Source organism: Trichosurus vulpecula, chromosome 9, assembly GCF_011100635.1.
Source record: "Trichosurus vulpecula isolate mTriVul1 chromosome 9, mTriVul1.pri, whole genome shotgun sequence".
In the NCBI taxonomy this organism is placed as follows: Eukaryota; Metazoa; Chordata; class Mammalia; order Diprotodontia; family Phalangeridae; genus Trichosurus; species Trichosurus vulpecula.
The window spans coordinates 96,486,035-96,511,327 of NC_050581.1; the positions used below are offsets into that span (position 1 = coordinate 96,486,035).

The window sequence follows — 25,293 nt, forward strand, 5'->3', positions numbered from 1 at the left end:
AGAATCCTAACTCCAGAGCTGGAAGGAACTTCGGAGGTCATAGAAGCCAAACCCCTCCTTTTATAATTAAGGAAACTGAGACCCAGAGAGTTTAAGTGATTTGCCTAGGATCAGTCAGCTAGTAAGAGTCTGAGGAAAGACTTCTTGTATCAAGTCCAGAGCTCTATCCATTATTCCACACTGTCTCTAGGGCCTTGTTCTAAAACACTGATATGGAATTGGGGGTGGGGGCATTTAACACTTCCTTGGAGGGGCTGTCTCTGCTTCTTGGCTCACAGCCCAGTGCCTGCCATTGGGAGTCCTGCTTCCAGTCCCAAGCATCATGGTTATTCTCATATAGGGTCATCTTGCCTCTCCAGCCCCCATATGGGTAATGGTTAGATTTATACTCTCCTCTCCCACGGTAACTGCATCAATAATCTGACCATCCCTGTTTCTCACCCCTTTACTCCTACTTCTGCTCCCACCCTCCAATCCCCCCCATCCCATCTCCAGTCTAGACTTCTTGTTGCTGAGTTTGTTTCTCTAAAGTACTAGTCCTATTTCTCCATTACAGAACTCTTCTGATGCCTTGTCATGGCATCAGACTATGTATTCCATAACATTCCAGGTCATGTTACATAAAATCTCAGAGTTCAAAGAGATCTCAGAAGCTACCTAGTCCAAACCAAAAAGGAACAAAAGCTCCTCTTCAAAAAAACCCAGGAAGTTCTCATCCAGCCTTTGTCTGAAGGCCTCTTTAGTGATGAGGAACTCACTCCTTCCAAAGTCACCCATCCTACTCAAGCCCTTTCTTTGTTAGAAGCATTTCCTTAGCTCAAGCTTAAATCTGCCTTTTTGCAACTTCTACCCTCTTTCAGCTATCCCTCATAGTTATGCCCTCTGAGGCCAGGAAGACCAAGTTGGATCCTTCTTCCTCATGAGACACCTTTGAATGTTTGAAGACAGATCATGATTCTGGCTTTGCTATTTACTAGCTGTGCAACTGTAACCAAGTCACTTCATCTCTGATTCTCAGTCTCCATAGCTAGAAAACAGGACAAACAAGTATAAGAAGGAGGAATGCCGGATTAGGAGCCAGAGGAATTGGGTTCAAAAACCAGATCAGCCACTTATTAGTTGCTGGACTGTGGGTATATCACCTTATCTCAGAGCCCCAGTTTTGCAAACTCAAAGATGAGGACAACAGTGCTTGCCATCAGCCTCACAGGGTGGCTGGGAGGATCGTAAAAGATATGTGAGAGTTTAAAATTTAATTTAAGATCTAAAGTCTCAACTTGAAAAATGCTCTGTGAATTTGATTGTTTTTATCACTGTTATTATCATTATGAATACTCTAACCTTCAGAGCCTCAGAGTAAAGCCTGATTAATGTGAACTTGATCCATCCAGAATTAATGACCATTCAGACAGCTGAGCTTGAACTTCACTCTTGCTCAGTAAACTATTTCTTAGGAGAGTCAGTTTAACAGTGCAAACCAGCATATAGGGGGATTGTTTAAACTACTCCCAAAAAAACCCCTGTTTTCCATCACTCCAGAACTTCTACTTACATATAAACAATAAATCTGCTAACTCCAGATCATTTTCTCTGTTAATTACAGCAAGGCTCCTATAGATGCCTACTAGGCAGTTCTTTTGTTAGTATGGTATATAGTTTATAGTATAATTACACCAACTTAAAAGCAATAATGTTAGTTTTAAAATATTCTACTCCCCATGTCCCCCAATTAGTTGCTTGAGATCATAGGATCACAGCACCCTAGATTTTAAAAGTTGGAATGTGCCTTCAGGATCATCCAGATGAAGAAACTGAGGCCCAGAAAGTTTCTGTGATTTACCCACAAGCCACACTAGGCATCGAGTAGCAGGGGAATTCATTAAGGATTTATGGTACAGGCAATGACTATTTTGCAAGGCTTTGAACTTTTCACCATTCTTATAATTTAACGCTGTCTAATTAACACCTTTGCTTCACTTTTCAACATGGGCAATGACCCAGAGAGGCAGCAGGAGGGGGTGGCTCTACCAGCTGGTGTTAAAGAGAGAAACCCTGAAGCTGAGGATCCGTTCAATCAGCTTAGAGACATCAGCCACCATCGCCAACAAAGGAGTGTGGCTGGTCCTCTCTCTCCAGCCTGTGCAGGCCCCTCAGGCTACACTTTTGTAACTTCTTTCCCTTTTCAAAGCTGCTCTCTGCGCTAGAGTGGGGGTGGTGTTGCTGGGGGTGGGGCAGGATTAGATGGATCAAAAGACAAGTAGATGAACAAAGGAAACAAATTCAAGAGATTGATCTTGGAAATTTTTAATGCTGCCTTCAAATGCTTAGATGCTACAAGTCTGTCTTTTTTTGTTTTGGTTTTGTTTTGTTTTGTTTTGTTTTGCTTTTTATCTCTGCTTATTAGAGGGAAATTTATCAAGAGAAAAACGAAGCACCACTTCAAACTTCCTTTAAAAAAAAAGCATGGCCGGCCCAAATCATTTCTACCCCAAAGTCCTTCCATATTCTCAAATATCAAGCAAAATTACTGTTAATTGTTTCATGAAATCGTGTTATAACTTAGCACCAGCAATGTCCTGGCAATTCTATATGACTTGCATTCATGCGATGCCACAATGTCAGAAGAATCAAAATTGTAGGTGACCCAAAGGGGAATAGAAAGGTATCTTGAAAGGTGGGGGTGAGAAGAGAAGGATTTTATAAATGGGATGCAAAATTATATCATCAATGACATGACTGGAGTCACGTGAGCGATAACAGATGGACTGCCTGTGTGCCACACTGGTATCCACAAAATTTTAAAAATCAAAACGAAATAAAATAGGGCCTCCCCACACTGAGTAGATCCTCTCCGACGATTTACAGAAAGACCAGCATATTAATCATACAATGTGAGAAGACCGTAGGATGATAGGTCTAGAGGTGGAGGGCACCTCAGCAGCGTCTTATTCAAACCCTTCCCTCCCCCCCCCCCTTTGTTTTCTTCAAATAGGTGAAGGAACTAAGGCTGAGGGAAGAAAGATGATTTATCCAAGCTTAAGCAGACAAGCTTGAAGGGAAAGACGGGATCTCAAAGGGAAGATGTGATCCCAGGTTCTGTGACTCCAGAATCAGTTCTTGCCCTCCTTCCATCATGCTGTGTAAAGTGGTTTCAATTTGGACAGGTGGAGGGAACACCCATTCTAGTCATCAGACCAGAGACCACTGATTCCTCCCAGCTGAGAGCATCAAAGCAGTTGTCAGTGAAGACCTCAAACTCATGTGCCAGCTGTGAAAGAGATGTGATCACTAACATCCCTGCATGAAATATTTAAAACTCTGATTACATAAATAACAAATGAAAAGTTTCCATGAAACTGAGAATTCTATTTCCTTTGTTCACATTAAGTCAGTCAGACCAATTGTCAGAAGTAATGTCTATTAGTCAATCCATTTCCCCAGGTTAATTAAAAATACTTAAAAAAAAAAAAACAACTCATTAAACCATCTGTAAATGCCTTGGGGAAATCTGTTCAAATGAACCTCAGCAACACAAGTAAGACAAACTTACTTGATAACATTTGGTCCTAGAACTGGAGCAAGTTCTCCTAGAGAGGGGTCATCTAATCCCAGCCCCTTTATTTTAAGCATGAGGAATCCAAGGCCCCCACGAGCTCACTTCTCAGTTTTTCCACTGACCAAAGGATAACCTCTAAACACATTTATGAAGTTTCACAATGATAAAGTTTGTGATAAAAATGAACTCCTTTCTCCAGGAAATGCTGCTCTCCTGGTCCTTCTCCTACTTGTCTGACTACTCTTTCTTGATTCATCTTTCTCCTATACTCTAAGCATAGGTGTCCTAGGCTTTCTCTTCAACCTCTATATTTTCTCCCTTGGTTGTTTCATCTACTTCTATGGGTTCAAATTATCACCTCTATGCAGATGAGTCCCTAATCTTCATGCCCAGATCCAATCTTTTTCCCCCTTAATTCATTTCACATCTCTATCTGAATGCCCCCACAAGCACCTCAAACTTAGCATGCTCAAAACTCATCATCCTTTCTCCTAACATTCACCCTTTCGTCAAATTTCACTCTTCCTATCTTTGACACTACAATCCTCCTAGTCACCAAAAATTAAAACCTCATCTTTGTCTCTGCCCTGTCTCATCCCCTATATCCAACAGATGTGGAAGTTCTATCAATTTTTATGTCTTTTGTATCCCTCCCCTTCTCTCTACACACTGTCACAGTCCTACTTTAGACCCTTTAGTAGCAATTAGATTTGAAGATCTTTCCCACCCATTAATAGACCATGTGACCTGCTTATGTCACAGGAAGCCTAAGACATGTTGTGGGAGGAGGCTCCTGACAGGAAAAAGGAAGTTATGTCACAGGAAAATGGAGAGAGAAAGAGAGAGAGAGAGAGAGAGAGAGAGAGAGAGAGAGAGAGATGTTATGGCTGCTAGTGGCTGCCCTTGTGATTGTAAGAACTGAACAGGCGGACTTAGCTGTACTGTGGTGAGTTTGTCTTTGGGGAGACCCCAGCAGGGGGTCAGAGAGGTTCTGGGATGGTGAGGCTCCAGGCTGTGATATGGTGTTTTAAGTTCCTTGCTGTTATGATAAAGTGGGCTGACTGGCTGTGAGAGCTGAACATTTCGCTATGGGATATGATTTTCTGGTGTCTGAATAAATGTTATACTTCTTTTACCTTCTTTATGGAGAATCTCTCATACTTTGAGATACAGAACTACATAGGCATATTCACTATTATCACTGATGTTGTGTTTATTGCCTTACTGGTACAGACCCCTACCATCTTCCCCCACTCTTGGATTACTGTAATAGCCTCTGAACTTCAGAAAGAAGGAAGGAAGGAAGGAAGGAAGGAAGGAAGGAAGGAAGGAAGGAAGGAAGGAAGGTTTTACTAAGGACCTACTACTATATGCCAAGCTCAGTGCTAGGCACTTTACAAATATTATCTCATCTGATCCTCAAACAACTCTGACAAGTAGGTGCTATTATTATCCCCATTTTCCAGTTGAGGCAACTGAGGCAGAGTTTAAATGATTTGCTCAGTAAGAGTCTGAGGCTGGATTTGAACTCACATCTTCCTGATTGTAGGCTCAGCACTCTATCCACCATGCTACCTAGTTGCTTTCAGCTAGGTGCCTCCATTCCTAGCTGCCTGAGAAAGGATCTCAAAAATATTTTGCCTTATCCTGTCACTCTAGGGAATCACTATTTAGAGACTTCAGTGGGACTCACCTGAACATGTCATTGGGAACAGCTGCCTTGCTTTTGTGCACATAGCAGACTTTCTGACCTGCAATATCCATCTGGTTGAAGCTTGTGATGGGGACTCCAGGAGAGCTGATGTATTCCATTTGGCCATACTGAGGTGGGGAGGTGATTACAAAAAGAAGCTGTTCTGGCTTATCCGTTCCATCAGTAGCTAAGAGGGTAGAGGTGGTCAAGAAACCTCTCTCCTCTTTAGATACTACCAGTGGTTTGGTAAAGACCGCAATATCACCTGCAATGTAAAAGAGATCCTGGTTAAGAACTCTATTTTAAAACTCTCAAACATAGGATCTGTGCATTTTTAAAGGATCTTAGGCATTAAACGCTTTTTTTCTTAAACGGAATCAAATAATCTTGGGGTTGGAGCATCAAGTCAAACCTATATTCTATAAAGGAGATCGGCAAGGACTCAGCATGGGTTCTAGGAGGGATGAGGATGAAGAGCAAAGATTTGAGAATTGCAAAAACACTCATAAAGATACCATACACTGAGCAAAAGTTCTCAAAACATTTCTCTGCCATGAGGACTTGTCTGCGTGAAAGAGAAGCTGGTTGATCTTTTGGTTTTTTTTCTTTCAACATTACAAGAACAGAGCCCTGGATCAGGCCAAATATGTTCTCCAAGGCTTGTGTATCCTTTATTTCCATTGTGCAGATCAAAACTGGGCACTGTAGTCTAGGAGATGGCTAGTGCTGAGTATAGTGGGAGGATTGCATTATGGTTACCCCTATTTATTCATCCTGATACTGTGCTTTGCATTTCTCTCTGGAGAGACGACTTATCAACCCTTTCCCTGCCCCCATCTGTACCTTTGGAAGGACATAGAGTATTCAAATCAAGTCATGCTGGTTCTTATGTTTCCATACCTTATTTATGCTCAAGACGTATGCCCCACTACATTTGCCTTTATTAAATACTATACTGTCAACATTCTCTTTCACCCCCTACTCTGAGTGAGCAACTTTGTCTTCTATTCTACTGAGAACGTAAAGGCCATCGCAACAAGAATTCTATCAGTTCTCCTCTCTACACTCCTCTAAACTTCTCAATAGCTACATCCACCATCTATCCCTTCCCTCTAGTTTCAAAAGAAAGACAGACCTTCTTCTTGCCAAGGCTAAGATGCCATCTGTACATTCATTCTCCTTCCTTGGCTTTGATAGCACTGTACTTTCTTGTTCACTCTTTCCTTAGGTCATTGTGTCTTATCTCACAGCTTCAAGTATTATGAGTCTGGAGAAAACTCCCATGTCTCTATTTCCCCACCAAACACCTCCTACACTTCTAGTCCTCTAACTGCCTTCTGGAGAACGCTTCCTAGATGTCTGGCCAGCACTTTAAACTGAACATACCCCAAACTGAACCCATTTTCTTCTCCGCCAATAGACTCTCCTCCATTTAATTCTTCCATTTCCATCGATGGTACCACTATCCTCCCAGTCACCCAAGTAAGGTTCTTTGCTGTTAGCTTTGATTATTTCCTCTTCCATTCCACTTCTCCAAGTCTCTACGTACAATCATTTGACAAATTCTTTTCATTCTGCCTTCACAATATCTGGAATTTATTTTCTCTTCTTTTCATTTTGACATCAACTATCCTGATTCAGGTATTCGTTTTTGCCTCAAAATATCTAGAGTACTGTGAATAGCCTCTTTATTGGTCTTCTTGTCCCTAAACTTCACACTACTGCCCAAGTAATCATCTGAATGCCTTCCTCTGATCACATCATTACTCTCCTGAAAATCTTTCAGCAGCTCCATATTGTTTAAGAAATAAAGTACAGATTCTTGATCCTGGCATCTAACGTCCATTATAATCTGACCCCAGGCTATCAGTTCAGCTTATTTCATACTATTCACATATTCTACATTAGAGACGAACTGAACTACTCTCCAAAATCTGGTCTTATGCTGCCCTCTCTCAACTCTGTGCTTTAGCTTATTTCATCCAATAAGCCTGAAATGGTGTCGCAAACAGCTGATAAAGATGGTGACTGAGAATGGGATTTAGATTTCTAGACCATGGCTTAAAATATAGGATTGCAGAGCCCTTGGTTGAAAAGGAGCACATCAAATAAAGTCTGGCAAAATGTACGTATTTATCAAGAGTATTGAATATCTAATCAAAAAAGACTATTTTAAGTTTAAAAGGATGGGAAGAAAAGAAAGCTTATACACACATACGCACACATATATGTATATACTACGTGTGTGTGTGTGCATGCGTACAGGTATATCTGTGTATGTGTGTGTGTGTGTATATATATATAGATATATATGTAAATTAATCTAGATGCCATAGAAAAAACAATATAATAAGATGAGTGTCAGTAGAGACACCAATAAATTCATAGGAAACCAAATCTGAGAAAGGAACCAATAGTAAAACTCTTGGCCCCTGGAATTTATGCACGGAGTACAGGTAAATAAAATATTAACATAATTGTAAAGTATGGATTAATAATAGATACTAATAGAGTGATTTTATGTTTGTAAAGCACTTTTTATACATTCAATCATTCACTTCTCAAAATAATGCTGTAAGGTAAGAGTTGTTATTATTTCTCATTTTAGAGGTGAAGAAACTGAGAGTCAAAGATTTTAAATGACTAGCCCACAGTCATATAGTCAGTAAGTGAATGAAGCAGAATTTGAACTCAAGTCTTCCCAATTCCAAGGCCAGGATTCTATGTGCTAGAAGATACTGACCAATAAAGAAGGTAAACTAGAGTTTCTAACACAAAGAGGCAAATTTAACCTCACAGGCATCACCGAGACTCAGTAGCATGGGGCTTATGTCTGTAATATGACTCTGGAAGGTTATACTTGATTCAAAAGGAACTGGTTAAGTAAAAATCATTCAGACCATATTGAGAAGTTATACTTCTGTGGGAAAGTCCAGGAACCAGTCAAGGGAAGCATGATGGAAAGCATTTGGATGCATATCAATGGAGGCAAAACAGGGACATTATTGTCATTGGATTATACTAAAAACTGTTTGGACAGAATAACTAGATGCCAGGATTAGGATCCAAAAAGATTTCAACAGGCTAGAATGTTAGGTGAAAGAGAATAAGATGAAATTTAATAGACCTAAATGAAGAATCTTACAATTAGGTTTAAAAAAAGCAACAAGATGGGCAAGGATAGCTGTCTAATAGTTCGTCTGAAAAAGATCTGAAGGTTTTAGTGGACTGCATGCTCAGTAGATCTTAACAGTGTCACACAGTAGACCGAAAAACAACAAAAAGCCAATAGGATATTAGACTGCCTTAACAGAGGGGTGTCCACAATAAGGGAAACAATAATTCTACTAATTCTGCTAATAATTCTGGAATGTTGTTTTTAGTTCTGGATTCCTCATTTCATGAAGGATACTGATGATCCAGAGAACATCCCAAAGAGGGCAGTCGAAATGTGAAGGGTCTCGAGATCATACACCATGAACCCTGTCTTTTCACCTTTTGTAAAGCTGCAGTGAAAATGCTATTCTTCAGTCATTTGATTCTTTCATGCATGTATGCATGCATTCAATAAATAATTATTAAGTATCTGCTGTATACATAACACTGTGCTAGGTACTGTGGGAACCACAAAGTTCAGGCAAGATACAAACTCTATTCTCGTGGAACTTACAGTCTAGTACGGGGATAAAGCATAGATCACAGGTTAACTAATGACCTACATAGAATGAAAAATTGCTGTGCAAGTTGACCGTGTTGATACAGTAGCCTTTCCCCCCAAAATGAAAACTATTCAACCCAACCCAGTGTCCTTTCCCCCCTGAAATGAAAGCTTTTCAACCCAACTCATCTTCCTTTGTCTTGTAGGTACCAGGAAACTGAAATCAAATTTAGTGCTAAACTGTGGTCATCTGCTCTTCTTATACATCTAGTAAAACCAATTCTTATTTTGATTCCTATAGGAAACTAAAAGAAGGTTTCTCTTTGACTTTATAATATATTGCACATTTGGTTTAACTAGTATCTGCCTCATTCCTTTTGAAAATCATTGGGATAGAAAACCCAAATAAATCAGGGAATAACTGAGTTTATTAAAGTTCATAGTCACAGGATTCAAAGCCAGATTGTAGGATTTAGAGCCAAAATGGAACTTAAGGGTTTCTCTAATCTAATTCGCTCATATTACACTGAGGAAACCGAGGCCCAAAGAGCACTTAGTTTCTTGAAGAATCCAAGAAAAAGGTTAGAAGAATAAATTATGTGAATTATTAATTTTATTATAGCTAGAGGGTTAAATTATTCAAAATGGAGTACAAAATGCTCTTGCCTAACTACACACTTCAGATAAAATGAGTATAAATCAGAAGCGTTAAGGGTTCCATTATTCAGGTATCCCATTTATGGTGATCATTTCTGAAATTATTATATTGGCTGGCCTGATTGATATCAATAAATTTCATAATATTTTTAAAAACAAGTTTTAGTATATTTTCCCCATTGTCTGATTTATTTTCCTGATCACTATTAGCTAATGGACTTACGGTAATGAGTCATTTATCTGGTACTGCCAGGGAGTAAGCTGTTCTAACCAAATGCATTTTTGAGATAATGGAATCTTATTCCATTAAAATTTTAAACTATCTTAATAAAAAAAATTCTAAAATAGATCTCAAACATGCCTGCCTTTTGAAACTGAATATGACAGAAACTTTTTTTGATGACTAAGCTCTTTGTTGTGGTCACCAATTATTACGGATGGTGGGATATCTCAGGGTACTGAGATACGTTGAGACTGTGTGATCCTGAGATTACTGGCTATTATTGAGCTCTTGTGGCTGCTTTTCTGTTTTCTTCACAACTAGGCTCTCAGTTGCCACTGCCTGTCTCTAGCAGCCTCCTTTCTTTCTCCCAGTTTGCAGCTTATAATCGATAATGGCTTGTACAACAGATACCCTAGTTTTCTATCAACCAAGCATTTGCTAACAGAAATTTCAGAATACCTTGAAGAAACATCTGTATTTTGTGTTGATTGATATGCCTTGTTCTCTTAGTTGAAGCATCTAGTAGTATATACTCAATACTATGATGGACACTAAGCATACAAAGACAAAAATGAAACAGTCCCTGACCTCAAGCTTATTTGAATTGTTTACAAAATATGAATAAAGAAGTCCTGATAAGCTCCCTTTTGAGTATGGTGACTGGGCTTCTTGGATTCGTAAACATTATAGAATATCCTTTTTGGTCGCACAAGCTTTTCAGCTCACTTCCCTGGTCTTAGTTTGCATTGTAGAAAACTGGGGTTGCTCATTATGTCAATAGTTATTTATTAAGTTACTACTATGTGTCAAGTGCTGAAGATACAAATATTTTTTTAAAAAAGAAAAAATCCTTATTCCCAATGAGTTACAATCCACCAGAGGGGGAGGGGGTAGGAGGAGGGGTAATGGAAGACAGCATCTTCAAAATATATAATACAGAATGAAAGTACAAACAGAATAAAAATATAGAGAGTAAACAGAAAACAACCATGAGGTAGTTAAATATAAGGTAGTTAGAAAAGAAGGACATTAGCAGCTGGGGCATCAGGAAAGTCTATACGTTGAAGGTGGCATTTGAGTTGCTTCCTGAAGAAAGTGATAAATTCTCTAACCTGGAGGTGGGGAAGGAAGACATATGGAATGATTAGTACAAGGCATGTAAATGAGAGGTGGAGCACCATGTGAAAGGGGAAGGAAGGAATGCATACTGAGGCTAGAAACAGATGTGTACCAGGGTAAGACAAGTTATAAAAGAAGTTATAGGAAGTGTGGATCAGCTAGAGTTTATTGAGTAGAGGAGTGACATGGTTTAGTTTTCTGTTTAAGGAAAATCACTTTGGCAGCTATGTGAAGGATAGATTAGATCGAGGAAAGACCCTAGGCAAGGAGATCAATTCGGAGGCTATTACAAAAGACTGGTTGAGAAGTAATGAAGGCCTGAATTAGTCAATGGCTATGTCGATAGGGGAGAAGATCAGATATGAGAGATGTTGGAAGAGGAGGAAATGGCAAGATTTGGTAAATGATTGGATATGTGGGGTGAGGGAAAAGGAGGAGTGGAGGATAATCCCACTGTTATGAACCTGGGAGACTCGGGAGAATGGTGGCTTATTTCATAGAAATAGCGAAGTTTGGGAGAGGAGTGAGTTTGATGAGTTCTATTTTGTACATAGTGAATGACATATGTCTCAAGGACATCCATTTTGAAACATCCAAAAGGCAACTGATGATACCATACTAAATCTCAGGAGAAAGACTAGGACTGGATATATAGTTCTATAGTCACTTGATACAGATGATGAGGAGCAGGATGGAGCCTTGGAGCACGATCACAGTTAAGGGTATGATACTGATGATGAGCCAGCTAAGAAAATTGAAAATGAGTGGCTATACAGGTAGCTGGAGAGCCAGGAGACAGTAGTATTGTGAAAACTCAGAGAGAAAAGACAACCAGGAAAGAGCAGACAACAGTGTCCTGTGTACCTAAGAGGTCAATAACCTCCAGATACATGACAAGGGGAGAGTAAAAACTGAACTGGAGCTCTGGACAGCTTTACCACTGTGTTACCTTATAAATATACTTCACCTCTTTCAGTCTTAGCTTCCCTAATTGTTAAATGAGGGCTAGATTGGGGCAGCTAGGTGGTGCAGTGAGTAGAGCACCGGCCCTGAAGTCAGGAGGACCTGAGTTCAAATCCGGCCTCAGACACTTGACACTTGAACAAGCTGTGTGACCTTGGGCAAGTCATTTAACCCCAATTGCCCTGCCAAAAAGCAAAAAAAAATGAGGGCTAGATGACTAAGTCACTTTCAACTCTGAAATTCAATGTACTCAGCACAGTGCCTGGCACATAGGTAGGTACCTAATAAATGTTTACTGATTGACTGAATGCTCTTTTTGATGGCTCAGGTATTAATTGTACAGATTGTATTTTTCTTTTTTTCTTTCTGAAGAATAACACACATGTTCATCATTTGGGCTAACCCTAGGCAAAACACAGGGAATGGAAACATAGGGGGACCTAATAACCAAAACATGGAGACAGGAGAGGACAGGATGATAATGGAGAATGGAGAGTAGTTTAGCAAGAAAATAAGAACATGTGAAGAGCAGTCTGAAGGAAAGCATGAAAGATAGGTTGGAATTAGGTTGTCGAAGGCTTTGAATCTCAGATAAAGAATTTATGATTTATCCCACAGGCATGGGGGAGTCACTGAAGGGTTTTCAGTAGAGGAGTAACAGAAGTGTTCATTAGGAAGATTAAGTAATGATATGCAGGACTGATTAAAGAGGGGAAGATATTGAAAGCAGGAAGATCAATTAAAAAGCTAATATAATAATCTAGATGAAGAGAGATGAGGGCCCCAACTAGTATAGTTGCCCTGAAAGTGGAGAAGAGGGGATATATCTTGGGAGGTATTACAAAGGTAGAAATGATAGGACTTGATGATTAGTTGGATATGGGGAGTGAGTGAGGAAGAGGAAGGAGTCAAACAAAGCTCCAAGGTTATGAGTCTGAATGACTGGTATGATGAAAGCATGATTAGAAACAGATAAGTCAGGGAAAGAGAGTTGAGGGGGGAGATAATTTTGATTTTAGACATAATAAATTTGATGTGTTTGGTGGTGCATTTATGTGGAGAAACCTAGAAATCAACTGGAAATATAGGACTAGAGCTCTGGGTAGAGATACGGCTGAAGAGATAGATTTGGGAGCCATGTCTAAATGGTGATATTTGAATGTAAGGGAGTGGACTGGCTGAGCAAGAGGACACACACAGAGAGAAGGACTAAAATAGAAGCTAAAAGAATACCCACATTATAGGGACAGAAGGAAGATAAGGATCAGGTTAGAGAGACTACCAATTGTGTTATTTTCAAGTAATAAAAAATAAGTTGATTATTTATTTTTACCCTTTTCGATGTCCTTGATGCTGATGTGACAATCCAGTGTGGGTGACCTGTTGTCTCCATCCCAGAGGTGAAACGTGAAGCTATCTTGGTTCTTGGAGCCCATTGCCCCGGTATGGATATATCTCACAAAATTCAGATCCACTTCCTCCTGAGTACATTTCATGCCAGGTTGAAGAGGTACCCAATTCCTCCCTATCTGAAAGGCATAGAAATCAGATAGCTATTCTAGAATGGCTGTGTGTTTTTCTTCCAGTTGTCTGTTGATTTTTCCTCTACTCAAAAGACATTTTCAACTTGAGTAGGAGAATCTCAAAGACTACTTCACTTTCTCATCAGACCTAGTCCCCTCCCAAATTTCCAGTCTTCTTGTACTTTACTCCCCACCATGTACTCTTTGATCCAGTGACAGACATTGGCCTCCTTGGTGATACCCGAACAAGACACTCCTTTTCTTGACTCCAGGCATTTTCTCTGGCTGTCTCCCATGCCTGGAATGTTTTCCTTCCTCATCTCTGCCTACTGACTTCCTTCAAGTCTCAAGTAAAATCCCACCTTCTACATAAAGCCTTTCCCAACCCCTCTTAATTCTAGTGCCTTTCCTCTCTAAATTATTTCCTGTCTAACCTGTATACAACTTCTTTGTATGTATTTGTTTGCATTTTTTCTCCCCCATTAGGCTGTGATCTCCTTAAGGGCAACAATTATCGTTTTCTTCTTTTTGTATCTCCAGGACTTAACTGAGTGCCTGGCACACATTAATAAATGTTGAAGATTGATTTATTTCAGTACTTGTAAAGAAACTTCTCAAAAATAATTAATTAACTTTAGACTGGAGTGGAGGGAAGCAGCCATCACAACAAAACTAGCTTGAAGAATACTGAATCAGGGCCAGAAAAGATTTGTAACCAGGTCATTTCCAAATTTTATATCTGTGCAATTGACTAATAACATTAATGTTTTCAAATTGACTTAAAACAAGTAATTGTAATTAGTGAAGCAACAGGACACAGTGGATAGAGGATAGATCTTAGAGAAAGAAAAAAGTCCTGCACCTGACAAATATAGCTGTGTGACCACTGGGCAAGGCCCTTCTTGTATCCAGGGAACTAAAGCTGTTAAGTTGTATGTGAGTTGTCCTTCTCTACTAGTGGCTAGAATTTTCACACCAGGAATTCCCTGTATTGATGAACTCATAGCCCTCTATAACTTCCGAATCATAACCAATTAATTATGCTAATTAATGAGTTGGGCAATTTAACTTTTAATTATTGTTGTACATTGATACTTTCAAGAGGCAATTTCATTTGTGTGGGTAATTCCTTCACTAACACAGAGAGTAATTGTAAACACCTTAAACAACCTGTCTTTATGAATTGCTTCTGGCCAAAAAATTCAACATCTGCTGGCCAAGTTTCTGATGATGAGCCTCTGAGAATTTAGCTAGGCTGGTGTTCAGATGACAAAACTGTTTCCAGGCTTGTGCTTTTCAGTTTGCTAGAAACTGATGGAATTTGTACTCTGTTGGCACAACCTTTGAAAACACAGGATAGCCCAACCCCTTAGCCAATACTGGGCACCAGAGGAGGAACTGGCAATATGGGTGCATTTCTGTGTATGTCTAGAAACAACTACGCACATATGCAAACACACGTGTTCACACACATAGTTGCATATATGAGAGGTAGTATGGTTTGTTGAATAGAAAGTCACCCTAAGACCCAAGAAGACCTGGGTCTTGCCTCCTGTACATATTGACTGTGTGATCTTGAACAAGACGCTGAAGCATTGAGAACCCCAAGTAACTCTCTAAGACCAGACACAGGACAGTTACTATCTGTAGTAGAAGAGAAAATTTTAATACTTAAAACACTGATGAAATTGCAAAACAAATCATGCATGTAATACATATAAATATTTCTTAAATTTGGATCCTTCAACATTATTATTTTTTATTTGATCTAGTCAGAATATCTTGAATTTGATGACTGGCTTAATTATTATAACTAGAAGAAAAAAGAAAATTTCTGGCTATCTCATCCCTCTCTTCCCACCCTACTGCATCTTTCCAGAAATTATTACCAGAGAAAACATCTGAGATCTCCATGGCTCCAGACATTAATAATCATTAAATGATCTAATCTGTAAGTCTAACATTTGAATTCTTCCGGAATGTTCTAGCTTTCTGGGCAAACACCTAGTCTGTGTAGGGTGAGTCACAGGACTAGCAAATATGCAAAGATGCAAAGGAAAATCAACTCTCAGAGAGTTGATATTCCGATGGAGTGGCAAAAACCTTACTATATATTTATTACCAAAAAAAATGGCAAGTGTTCAGTGATATTCTAAACTCTTTTGAGGTAACTAGGTGAACCAGTGAATAGAACACTGGGCCTCGAGTCAAGTCAGAAAGACCCAAGTTCAAATCCAGCCTCAGACACTTACTAGCTATGTGACCCAAGATACTTATCCTCTATCTGCCTTAATTTCCTCACCCATAAAATGGAGTAGTAATAGCATCCACCTCCCAGGACCATTGTGAGCATCAAATGAGATAATATCTGTAACGTGCTTAGCACAGTTCCTGGGACACAGTAAATGCGATAAAAATGTTAGCTATTATCTTTATTATTAGGGAAGATGGTGGATTTTCAAATCTCTTATTTTCAGTGGCAGTAGGGCTGAGTCTCTTGGATTCCAGCTGTAGGGAGTAGACAGTCAGGGCTTGGAGTGAAGACAACTAAATCCCACCAGAAGCTGTAGCAACCTCTCCCCCTCACATACCTCCCACTAATAGGACAGAGCGGTTTGGCCCCAACCCTAGCTCTTCTACCAACAGAAAAGTGCTGCATACGCTATTCTGAGAAGGTCCTAGGAATGGCAGAGAAAATTTTTGTTCTTTTGTTTTGATAAATTATTGTGTTTGGAAAAAATGTTGAATTAATACCGATTTAAATTTGTTCCACTTGGTTTAAATTTCTGAAACTATGAATGATCTCCTTCACATATTTCCATCTCCCTTGATGCAGAATTCCATAGGCCAGCAGTTCCTGGCAAAGAAGATTTTTTTTCCTCTAATTTATTGCCATTCTTCATGCTCTGTTCCCACCCACCTTGTTCTATTCCTTTCAGATTTACAATTCTTTCTTGGTATTTATGCCCAGGATAAACTTATAGACTGGCTTGTCTTATCTATTCATCAGATCGGTTTGATTACTTTCCTCACATGATGACTTCTTCCAAATGTATTTCCCTTCTCCTCCAAGATACTGATTTCCCTTTAGATTTGCCACCAGAAAAAATGTTTTGGGGTGTGTGTGTGTGTGTGTGTGTGTGTGTGTGTGTGTTCCCAATTCTATGTTGAATTTCCTCTTAGAAAGCAAGTAAATACAGTGAGATTTTGCATAAAGTAATAGCACTTTAAAGTCTGTGAAGTACATTACAATTACCATCTCATCTGGTCCTCACAACAACCCTGGCAAGTAGGTGCTATTTTATCCCCATTTTATAGATGAGGAAAATGAGGCGCACAGAGGTTAATCGATTTACCAGGGTCATGAAGCTAGTAACCATCTGAGACTGGATTTGAACTCAAATCTTCCTGATTCTAGATGCATTGTGTTATCTACCGCACCACCTAGCTACTTCTGATTTGATATTTGATCCATGCCCTGGCCGTGCAACATGTAGTTCATCAGTGTCACGTGAGGACTCAGAAATAAACAGAAAATAAGGGGTCAGAATTAAGGACAGGCTGTAGAGACATGAGGAGAAGAAAATAAGGAGCCCAGAAGCATTGTAGAGGGTCTGGCATATAATGTTTCAGAATAGGTCACATGAGACACATGACAGGGTAGGGAAGAGGTCCAACAAGATCCTTGAGAAGGAAGGCTTGAGGATCTCGAAAGGAGCTAGGTGGGGAACACTTAGGGTCATAGTAGGAATTTTGGAATCTCAAGAGTTCCAGAGTCAGAACCTCCATTTCCTAAGAAAACTAAATTTGTGAGTTTTTTTTTTTTACTATATTTCTGCTTTGTTATCCTTCCAAACAAAATAAGGGCATTGTTGTATCTCATTTCAAATCAGTGTTTTATCTTTATTTTGATTCTATTTGGTGCTTACCACCCAATAATATGAACTAACTTCCCTCAGAATAGAATCTCTCTATATTCTAGGAATGCATCTATCATAATATAAAGGTTTAAAAAAAGCCAAGCAAACATTTTTGGATTGCAAGTTGGTGGGAATTTTTATGTCTACCATTCCAATAATCAGTTTGATGGATTTTTTCACTGAATGGACCAGTTATGAGAGCTGGTCAATTGCTAGGTGTCATGTCGACAGACGCAATCTGAAGTCCTGCCATTCCATTTTCTGAAATGAACCAATGGAGATGTAAGCCCAAAAAGGAAATTGTTAGCAAAATTTGAGAAAGAACTGAGTTGTTTTTTTTTTTACTCCTAGTCCTGAGGTACTATCCCCTGACTCACACACCCTCCAACTGTGTGATATGTATAAGTTTTTTCACGCTAAAAGTTTCTCAAAATAGATACAAGCAATTTAACAACCAGAGGTTAATTCATTAATACATGTAGGCAACTCCTTGTGTGGAAATACTCCATGATAAGCCATTTATCTACAACTTACAGTCTTTAAAAAAATAGCCTGGAGCACTGAGAGGTTAATAACTTGTCCATGGTCACATAATTAATATATATTAGAGGTAAGATTTGAACCTAGCTCTTCCTGTCTCTAAGGCTGGCATTCCATCTGCTTTCTCATTATGACACATGACCTACTAAGTTTAAGGAAACAAATGTTATTTGCTTTTTGTATTTTTTAAGATAAAAAGGCCACTCACCTTGAGCTGAAGCTGCCCATTTTCTGGGAGTCTTTCAAATAAATAGTAAATTTTCTCTCTGGGTGTGTCTTTATCTGCAGCTGATAGAATAGCACTAGAAATAATACGAGTTTCACCCATATTTAATTCTATTTCAGCCTTCCTGTGAAAAGAAACACACCCACATTTGTTTAAAGATAGAATATCTTTAGAATATGGTTCCCATAGTGGTTATACTATCATCTTATCACAGATTATTCCACAAAAGAAGGAACGACATTCAATGGTATCTGAAGCTATAAAAATGTTGAGTTAGGAAAGAATTTAAGGAATTCTGTTAATTATATAACCTTTAAGGTCCTTTCCAGCTCTAAAATTTATTTTATTTTTAATTTATGGAATAAGACAAGCATTTCCATAACATAGTACAATAAAAAGATGATTGCACATGAAACTGCAAATTTACTATGCACAACTTGCTATTGCTTTCAAATACACAACAAAAGTCTCTAAAATTCTATGATTCTATATATATATATATATAATATATATATTTGCATATATTATATATATATGTCAAGGTTTATGGATCATATAGGTCTTGGCACTATTATGGGTGACTAAATAACTAAGCCCATGAGAGCTGGTTAGATCCAGTCTCTACCTCACAAATTCTGCTCACCATTAGGATCCATTTAGAACAGGAAATGATGCCTCATGACAGTTACATTCCTCATTACAACCACAGTGTTCAACCAAGGGAATTTGAACATAGCAAAGACATAATGTGGCAGCATAGAGAATTCATCACCAAAGAACTCAGATTTTAGAAGGATGTGTTCAAGAAATGGTGGAGTGAGTTAGTAAATGAGGATGAATACAAAAATGTAGGAAGGTCCCATAAGAAGAGCAATAGGAAAACAAAAGTCCTTTGGGAGTTGAGACTGGTCACAAATGCTAAAAACAACAAAATAACTTTTTGTACTATGGTGAGACCAGAAAGATCAATCAAGGGGCAGTACTCCTGCTTGGGAGAGGTAGAAAGGTAGCAGTGAAAAGAAGAGGCTTCTCAACGATAATAGTTCATCTGTTTTCTCTACTAAAAAAGAGTAATCGTCAGACTGGGAAAGACAAACCAACAATGGTGAACAGGGAATTCAAACCCAAGATCAGTGAGGAGATGGCAAAAGATTACCAAGGTACCCTTGGTGAGTGCAAATATATGAAGAGTCAGGGTGAATAAGCCAGAAGCCAAGGGACTTTCATCCAGAACAGGCCATGCCAAGTTAACCTTGCTTCCTTTCCTCACAAACTAACTAGACTGCTGGATCAACAAAATGCTGAAGAGAAAATATACTCAGATTTCCTCAGATTATGCTATTCTCACTGATAAGATGGTAAGATGGCAGCTAAGTCATGTAGCTCATGTAGTCATCTAGATAGATTCAGAACTGATCTAACGACCAGAACCAAAAAAGTAGTCATTAAAAAATTCATGTTAATTTGGAGGGCTCCAGGGAGGGGAATTTCCCCAAGGATTTTCCTAGTGCTTTGCTGTTTGACATTTTTATTAATGACTTGGATTAAGGTATAAATGGCGTACGTTTTAAATATATAGATGAAGCTGGGAGGAATAATGAAGCTGTTTACACTGAGCTGTGGCATTTCAGAGAGAGATTAGAAATAAAGACACAGATGTTATGGGAGAGGCTGATTTTGTTAAGAAGGACAGTAAAGAGAGGAATACCTTCAGTCAGGGGGAGAAAGAAAGGCAAGGATGAAGAACATGGGGAAAGAGACAGGAGGGGGAAATTGGCCATGACGACCATATGAAAAACCCATGCCAGGGAGTAGTTAACAGCATCAAAGACTATGGAATGTCTAAAGAAGATGAAAACTGAAGAAAAAAGTTATTAGATCAGAATGTCATCGGTAACTTTTGGGATAGTAGTTTGAGACTCTTATATATAGCACATAAGGAAAAGGAAGCAGTGAATGTAGATGACATATAAGGAGAGCTGAAAATCTTTAAGCACTACACTGATATAAATTGTTATTCAAAGGAAACAGGGTGAAGGGAAAGAATTTTTAAAGATTTTTTTAGGATAAGGAAAAGAATTGTTTAAGATAAGGAAGATTTTGCTATTTCCATGAGCAAAGAGGACAGAGACGATGGGGGGGGGGGTGGAGAGAGAGAGAGAGAGAGAGAGAGAAAGAGAGAGAGAGAGAGAGAGAGAGAGAGAGCTTGAAATATAAGAGAAAGAATAATCAAGCAAAAACCTAGAAGAGATGAGAGGAGATGAAATCAGATCAAGGACATGAGTGAAGACATGAGGATACAGAAGGAGGGATGGAAGAAAGGAGAGGAGAGGATGGGAGAAAACAAAGAGGAATTATGAGGTAGAGAGAGCATGTTGTTGTGTAATTCTGTAGGATTTTTTAAAGTTGATGAGTTAAGAATGGAAGCATCTTCTCAAACCTTAAACTCTCTATTTTCATGCAGATTGTAGGGCCACAGTAACTCATTTTCTTATCTTTTCTCAGCGATTGTCAAGGTTCCTACTGGTAATGCCACCTCAGTGCAAGAGGAGGAGGTTTGTCAGGACCTGGAAAGAACCTATTTTGGCAAACGCTCTTTTCACGCATTCCTCTCTTCGTCCCAAGTGGTCAGACCAAAGGCTGAAGTCAATGCCTGTGTGTAGGTGGGCCAGCAGAGGGTGCACTGAGACCAGAGATGCTTTGCCAGGGGAGACCCCCATGGTCTCAATGACTGGATGTGACCTAAATTCAGGAATAACTTGTCTCATTTTTTTAAGCCAGCATGCATTCTACAGAAATAAGCTTAAGAACTAAAACACTTTTCATGACCAGACTTATTCTCATTGATCTAACCCAAAATATTTTTGTTCAACACATCACATCCATCTCAAACTATTTTGACTGTCACAGTCAGTCTTGCTAACTTGCTATGGGAGCCAGTAGTCTTCCAGAATGACTGTGAAATAAAAGACACAAAATAAAATATATTTTTTCAATTTACTGCATATAGTAGGCACATAATAAATGTTTGTTGAGTGAATGGTCATCAATTTGCACTGAATACTACAAAGGTAACTTGACAATATGGAAAGGTAATGATTTCTTTCATATAGAGAGCCTAAGGCTTACTTGGCCAACACTGGATTCTCATCATTGACTGGCAGGATCTTTATTGAAATAGTTCTCAGGATTTTATGTTTTCCATCCGACAACTGTATTGTAAAGTCATCAGCAAGGCTTTCAGAGTCATCATGTATGTACATCAATTTCATTCCTGGAAAAGAGAAAAATTGAGAGAAAGAAAATCTACCTCCTTTTAAGCCACCACATCTCTTTGCCTCAACCACCCCAACCCAAGTTGCCAGTAGCTTAGTCTCCTGTGGAGAACAGGTCTAGACATCAGCAGCAGCTCATTAATCCATCAGCACCAGCAATGACTCCAAGACACACTTCTGATGTCTGTCTATTCAAAGAACTCAAGATAATTCGCTTTCCACAGTCCAGCTTTGTTCGGTGGGATTTAAGTGAAACAAAACTTGTTTTGTCAATCAAAAGTATGGTTCTCTTGAGAGGGAGAGTTGAGACTATCACATTTCACTTTCTCAGTCTTAAAGTTGAAAGGAAAATGCCATATGAAACATATATTCTCTGATTCACTATGGACTGTTACAGATTTCAATGAGATACTAGATTCCAGGACTCTGCAAAAGCTGGATACAGAATTTTATGAAGGAATGAAAGGCTCAAAGAAGAGATGATCTTGTGGAAAAAGCTGAGAAGAAAGTTAATTAACTTATCAAATGAAAATACAGATAGTGGTTTTTCATCTGCACTTATTGAAAAAGAAACTAGAGGAGGAAGGAACCATTGCCCCATACCAAAAGAAGTATGCTAGATAGTCATTAAGGATTTCCAAATCTTAGTGACAACTCTCCTTGAATAGAATTATTCAGATAAATACAACTTTCCTTGAAGGTTTTCTCAAGCATTAAGAGAGGATGAGAAATGGTTAGCCAGCCATGGAAAGATGTGGTAAGGAAGGGGATAACTTTTTTAAAGTGATCCTGGGGCTAGTATCCTACCATATGATCTGACTTAAAAAGCACATCAGCATCATAAGGAATAATACTTCCATGTTTGATTTAGATTTGTAGATTTTTTCATTGCATAAAAATCTTTTAAAATTAACTTAAAGTCTCCAAATTTCTACACATTGAAAAGGAAAAACATCTTAAACTATTAAAAATAAGCACTAAAATGTGCAAGATACCTAAATAAAATATTTAGTATTATAAAATACTATGAAAGTATTATCTCATTTTCAAACAAAAGAAGAAATTTCATATTCCCCCAAATCTCTCCATCACCTATCATCTCTACTTTTAGCTTCCTGTTGTGGATTAATCTAGAACTCAGAAGAAATTTGATGAGTTTACTGAGAATACTTTGGTAAGAAGAAAACAATCCCTGACAGACACTCAGAGTCAGAAGAGGCTTATGCTATACTAAGAAACTCTTCCTATAAATGATTAGTGTAATTACAGTATTCGCTAGTGTAACCCTAGTGCTAAAGCCCATTGGTGCAGGACTTTGATCTCCACCAATAAGGAGGGAGTCCCATATCGATGGGCTTTGGGATTGTGTTACACTAGGCCCTTTTGGTTATAGCCTTAAAGTCAAAAAAGTCATTTTTAATTTCCTCTTTATGATAACCATTATTATATTTTCTAGTTTTAATGATTAAACTAGCCAAACATAGCACAAGAAGAAGACATACCAGTTTTAAGAAGCTCCATTGAAAAATCATGCACAGGAAGTTCATGGTTCTTGTGGCTATTGATTAACTGCTTGTAATGAGGGATATCATTTCTATGTATCCCATTGATGAGAAGGCCATGCTGTGGTTTATGGGTAATAGTGAACATCAAATGATCTTTTGGTACATCTAAATCAGTTGCTTTGATGACTGAAAGATCCAGTTCTTTCATCTGACCCTCAGAAACCTAAACCAGAATACATCAGAAAACAAACCTTTTAAAATCAGTCTTGCTCCCAAGAACACCTCTACGAAGCAGAATCCACTGAAGTACATCTTATTTCAACAATCCAGTTAGGCAGAGTTCTCAGAATATTCCATTGCATGCCATAGAATTATTTTTTTCCCCTCCAACCCTGGAGTGCTACACGGACACAAGCCCATGTAAGCCCATGTAAATAAGGGAAGGTGAGAGGGGATTTCAAAACACCAAGCAAACCAAGCAAAAATACATGTTAACACCTTAGAGACAGCCTCACAAAATGTTGCTTTCTTTCTTACAGTGATATTCTGTGCCACAAAGTCAGGAACTTCATCATTGGTGGGGTTAATCAGAATGTAAAAAGGAATCTCCACAGAATGCTGTTTTCCATCTGTGACGTAAATCATAAATTGATCTGCAGTTGGCTCTATCCTCAGATGCCTGGACTGCACATAGTTTATGTGCAAAGCCTTCATGTCTTTCCACCAAAATGAAGCTGGAGCACACACAAAGAAATGGCAGACGACATAAGAATTACATTAAAACCAAACCAAACAAAAAACCTCTAGTTCTCAGTGCTTAGCAAAATAGACTGTTGGACAGCAAAACAAATGGAAAGGCATCTATCTATGTGCCTCAGATAAATGGCAGAGAGCCCCTTCTATTCACTTCAGATCAGCCTCTATAAATAAGCATTTTTATTACGTTCATACAGTGGCATTGTACAAGGTCAAAGCAGTTGGTCAAGAAGAAGTAAAATGTTTAGTAATTCACTGAGTATTTTAACTACATAATGCAAAAAACCAGTTTGGCCTAATGGGCAAATTGACTAAGGTCAATTAAGTTCTCCTTATCCCTTTCATTGTGCCCTCTGGACTTTGTACTCCATAATTAACAAACTTTCCTTCATTTTAGACACCCTACTCTCATTTTCCTTCCATCTTCTGGCACCCAGCTCTCCATGACATTGCATCATCACCATTCCCTCCTACACTGACTTTTTTGTTGTTGTAATACTGCAGTTGTTTCAGCCATGTCTGACTCTTTGTCATCCCATTTGGAGTTTTCTTGGCAGAGATACTGGAATGGTTTGCCATTTCCTTCTCCAACTCATTTTATGGGTGAGGAAATGGAGGTAAACAGGGTTAAGTGACTTGCCCAGGGTCACCTAGCTAATGAGTGTATGAAGCCAGATCTGAACTCAGGAAGATGACTCCAGGTCCAGTACTCTATCCACTGCACCATCTAGTTGTCCACACTGACTTTAGCTTCTCTCATATTGCAATCACTGCCCCTGACCATTGCACCAAACACATCAGTTCTTGAGAGGAAGTTGGACTTTCCTTGCTCCCCATTGCTGCTTCCAGAAGAGTCTCCCTTTGCCACCATCACGCAACAATCTCACCTCCTTTGAGATTCACTCTATTTACATTTGTCTCCTAATCTAGATACAAGTCCTGAGGTCATTTGACCTTCTTCCAAGGAATTTCATACCTGGATCACAGATTTCCTTTCCATCCCAATTCTGACTTTATATAAGACCCTTCATCATGCATTTTGATACTTTCTCAATCTCCTCAAATCTATTGATTAACAATTCCAACTCTACCCCAGCCATCATAGAGATGGATCTCATCATCATCCATAAGTGTTCTACTTCCACAATCATAACCTCCTATCATTCTATCCCTCCCAGTGCCTTACCACTTAGAAATCTCTTCTTTGTCATCACCATACCTTTCAATCCCTCTGCTCCTTAGTGCTTTCTCAGGCCATCACCCTTGCTCTGACTTCACATTCCTACCTTCCCAATCTTTACCCTATAAATTAATCAGTTCCACACCACATTCTCATCTACTCTGGAATCTCTGGCTTCCTTGTCCTATTCAGTCACATACATTATCAAACCCAAACCCTGATTTACTTCCATCATCCATATCTACCATTCTTACTCATTTGTGGCTGAATAGAGCTGCGGTAAATTATGCAATTAAGCCAACCAAGCCCACGACAAATTTATGTTATCTGATATCAACTGGGCCCTCAATTTAACAATGACATTTTTTTCCTCCCTAGTTTATTTTTTATCCCATTTCCCACATACTTTGTTCAAATTTTTTCTTCTTTCATGACTCTCTCACAATTCCCCCCACTCAGTAGAGCACTTAGCTTCATATTTTACCAAGAAAATAGAAAC

The 25,293-nt window shown here is 38.9% G+C and overlaps 1 protein-coding gene across 1 annotated transcript in view; it reads right to left on the reverse strand.

Moving 5' to 3' along the window:
- The window catches only part of FREM1 (FRAS1 related extracellular matrix 1), a 141,939-nt gene that overhangs the window by 48,123 nt on the left and 68,523 nt on the right, over window positions 1-25,293 (reverse strand). Inside the window, exons 18-23 of the mRNA XM_036737466.1 lie at window positions 23,396-23,592; window positions 22,856-23,081; window positions 21,208-21,352; window positions 18,061-18,202; window positions 13,203-13,398; window positions 5,250-5,514 (exon numbers count right to left, since the gene is read on the reverse strand). Coding sequence (XP_036593361.1) covers window positions 5,250-5,514; window positions 13,203-13,398; window positions 18,061-18,202; window positions 21,208-21,352; window positions 22,856-23,081; window positions 23,396-23,592 — 1,171 coding nt within the window. The remainder of the gene's footprint in view (window positions 1-5,249; window positions 5,515-13,202; window positions 13,399-18,060; window positions 18,203-21,207; window positions 21,353-22,855; window positions 23,082-23,395; window positions 23,593-25,293) is intronic.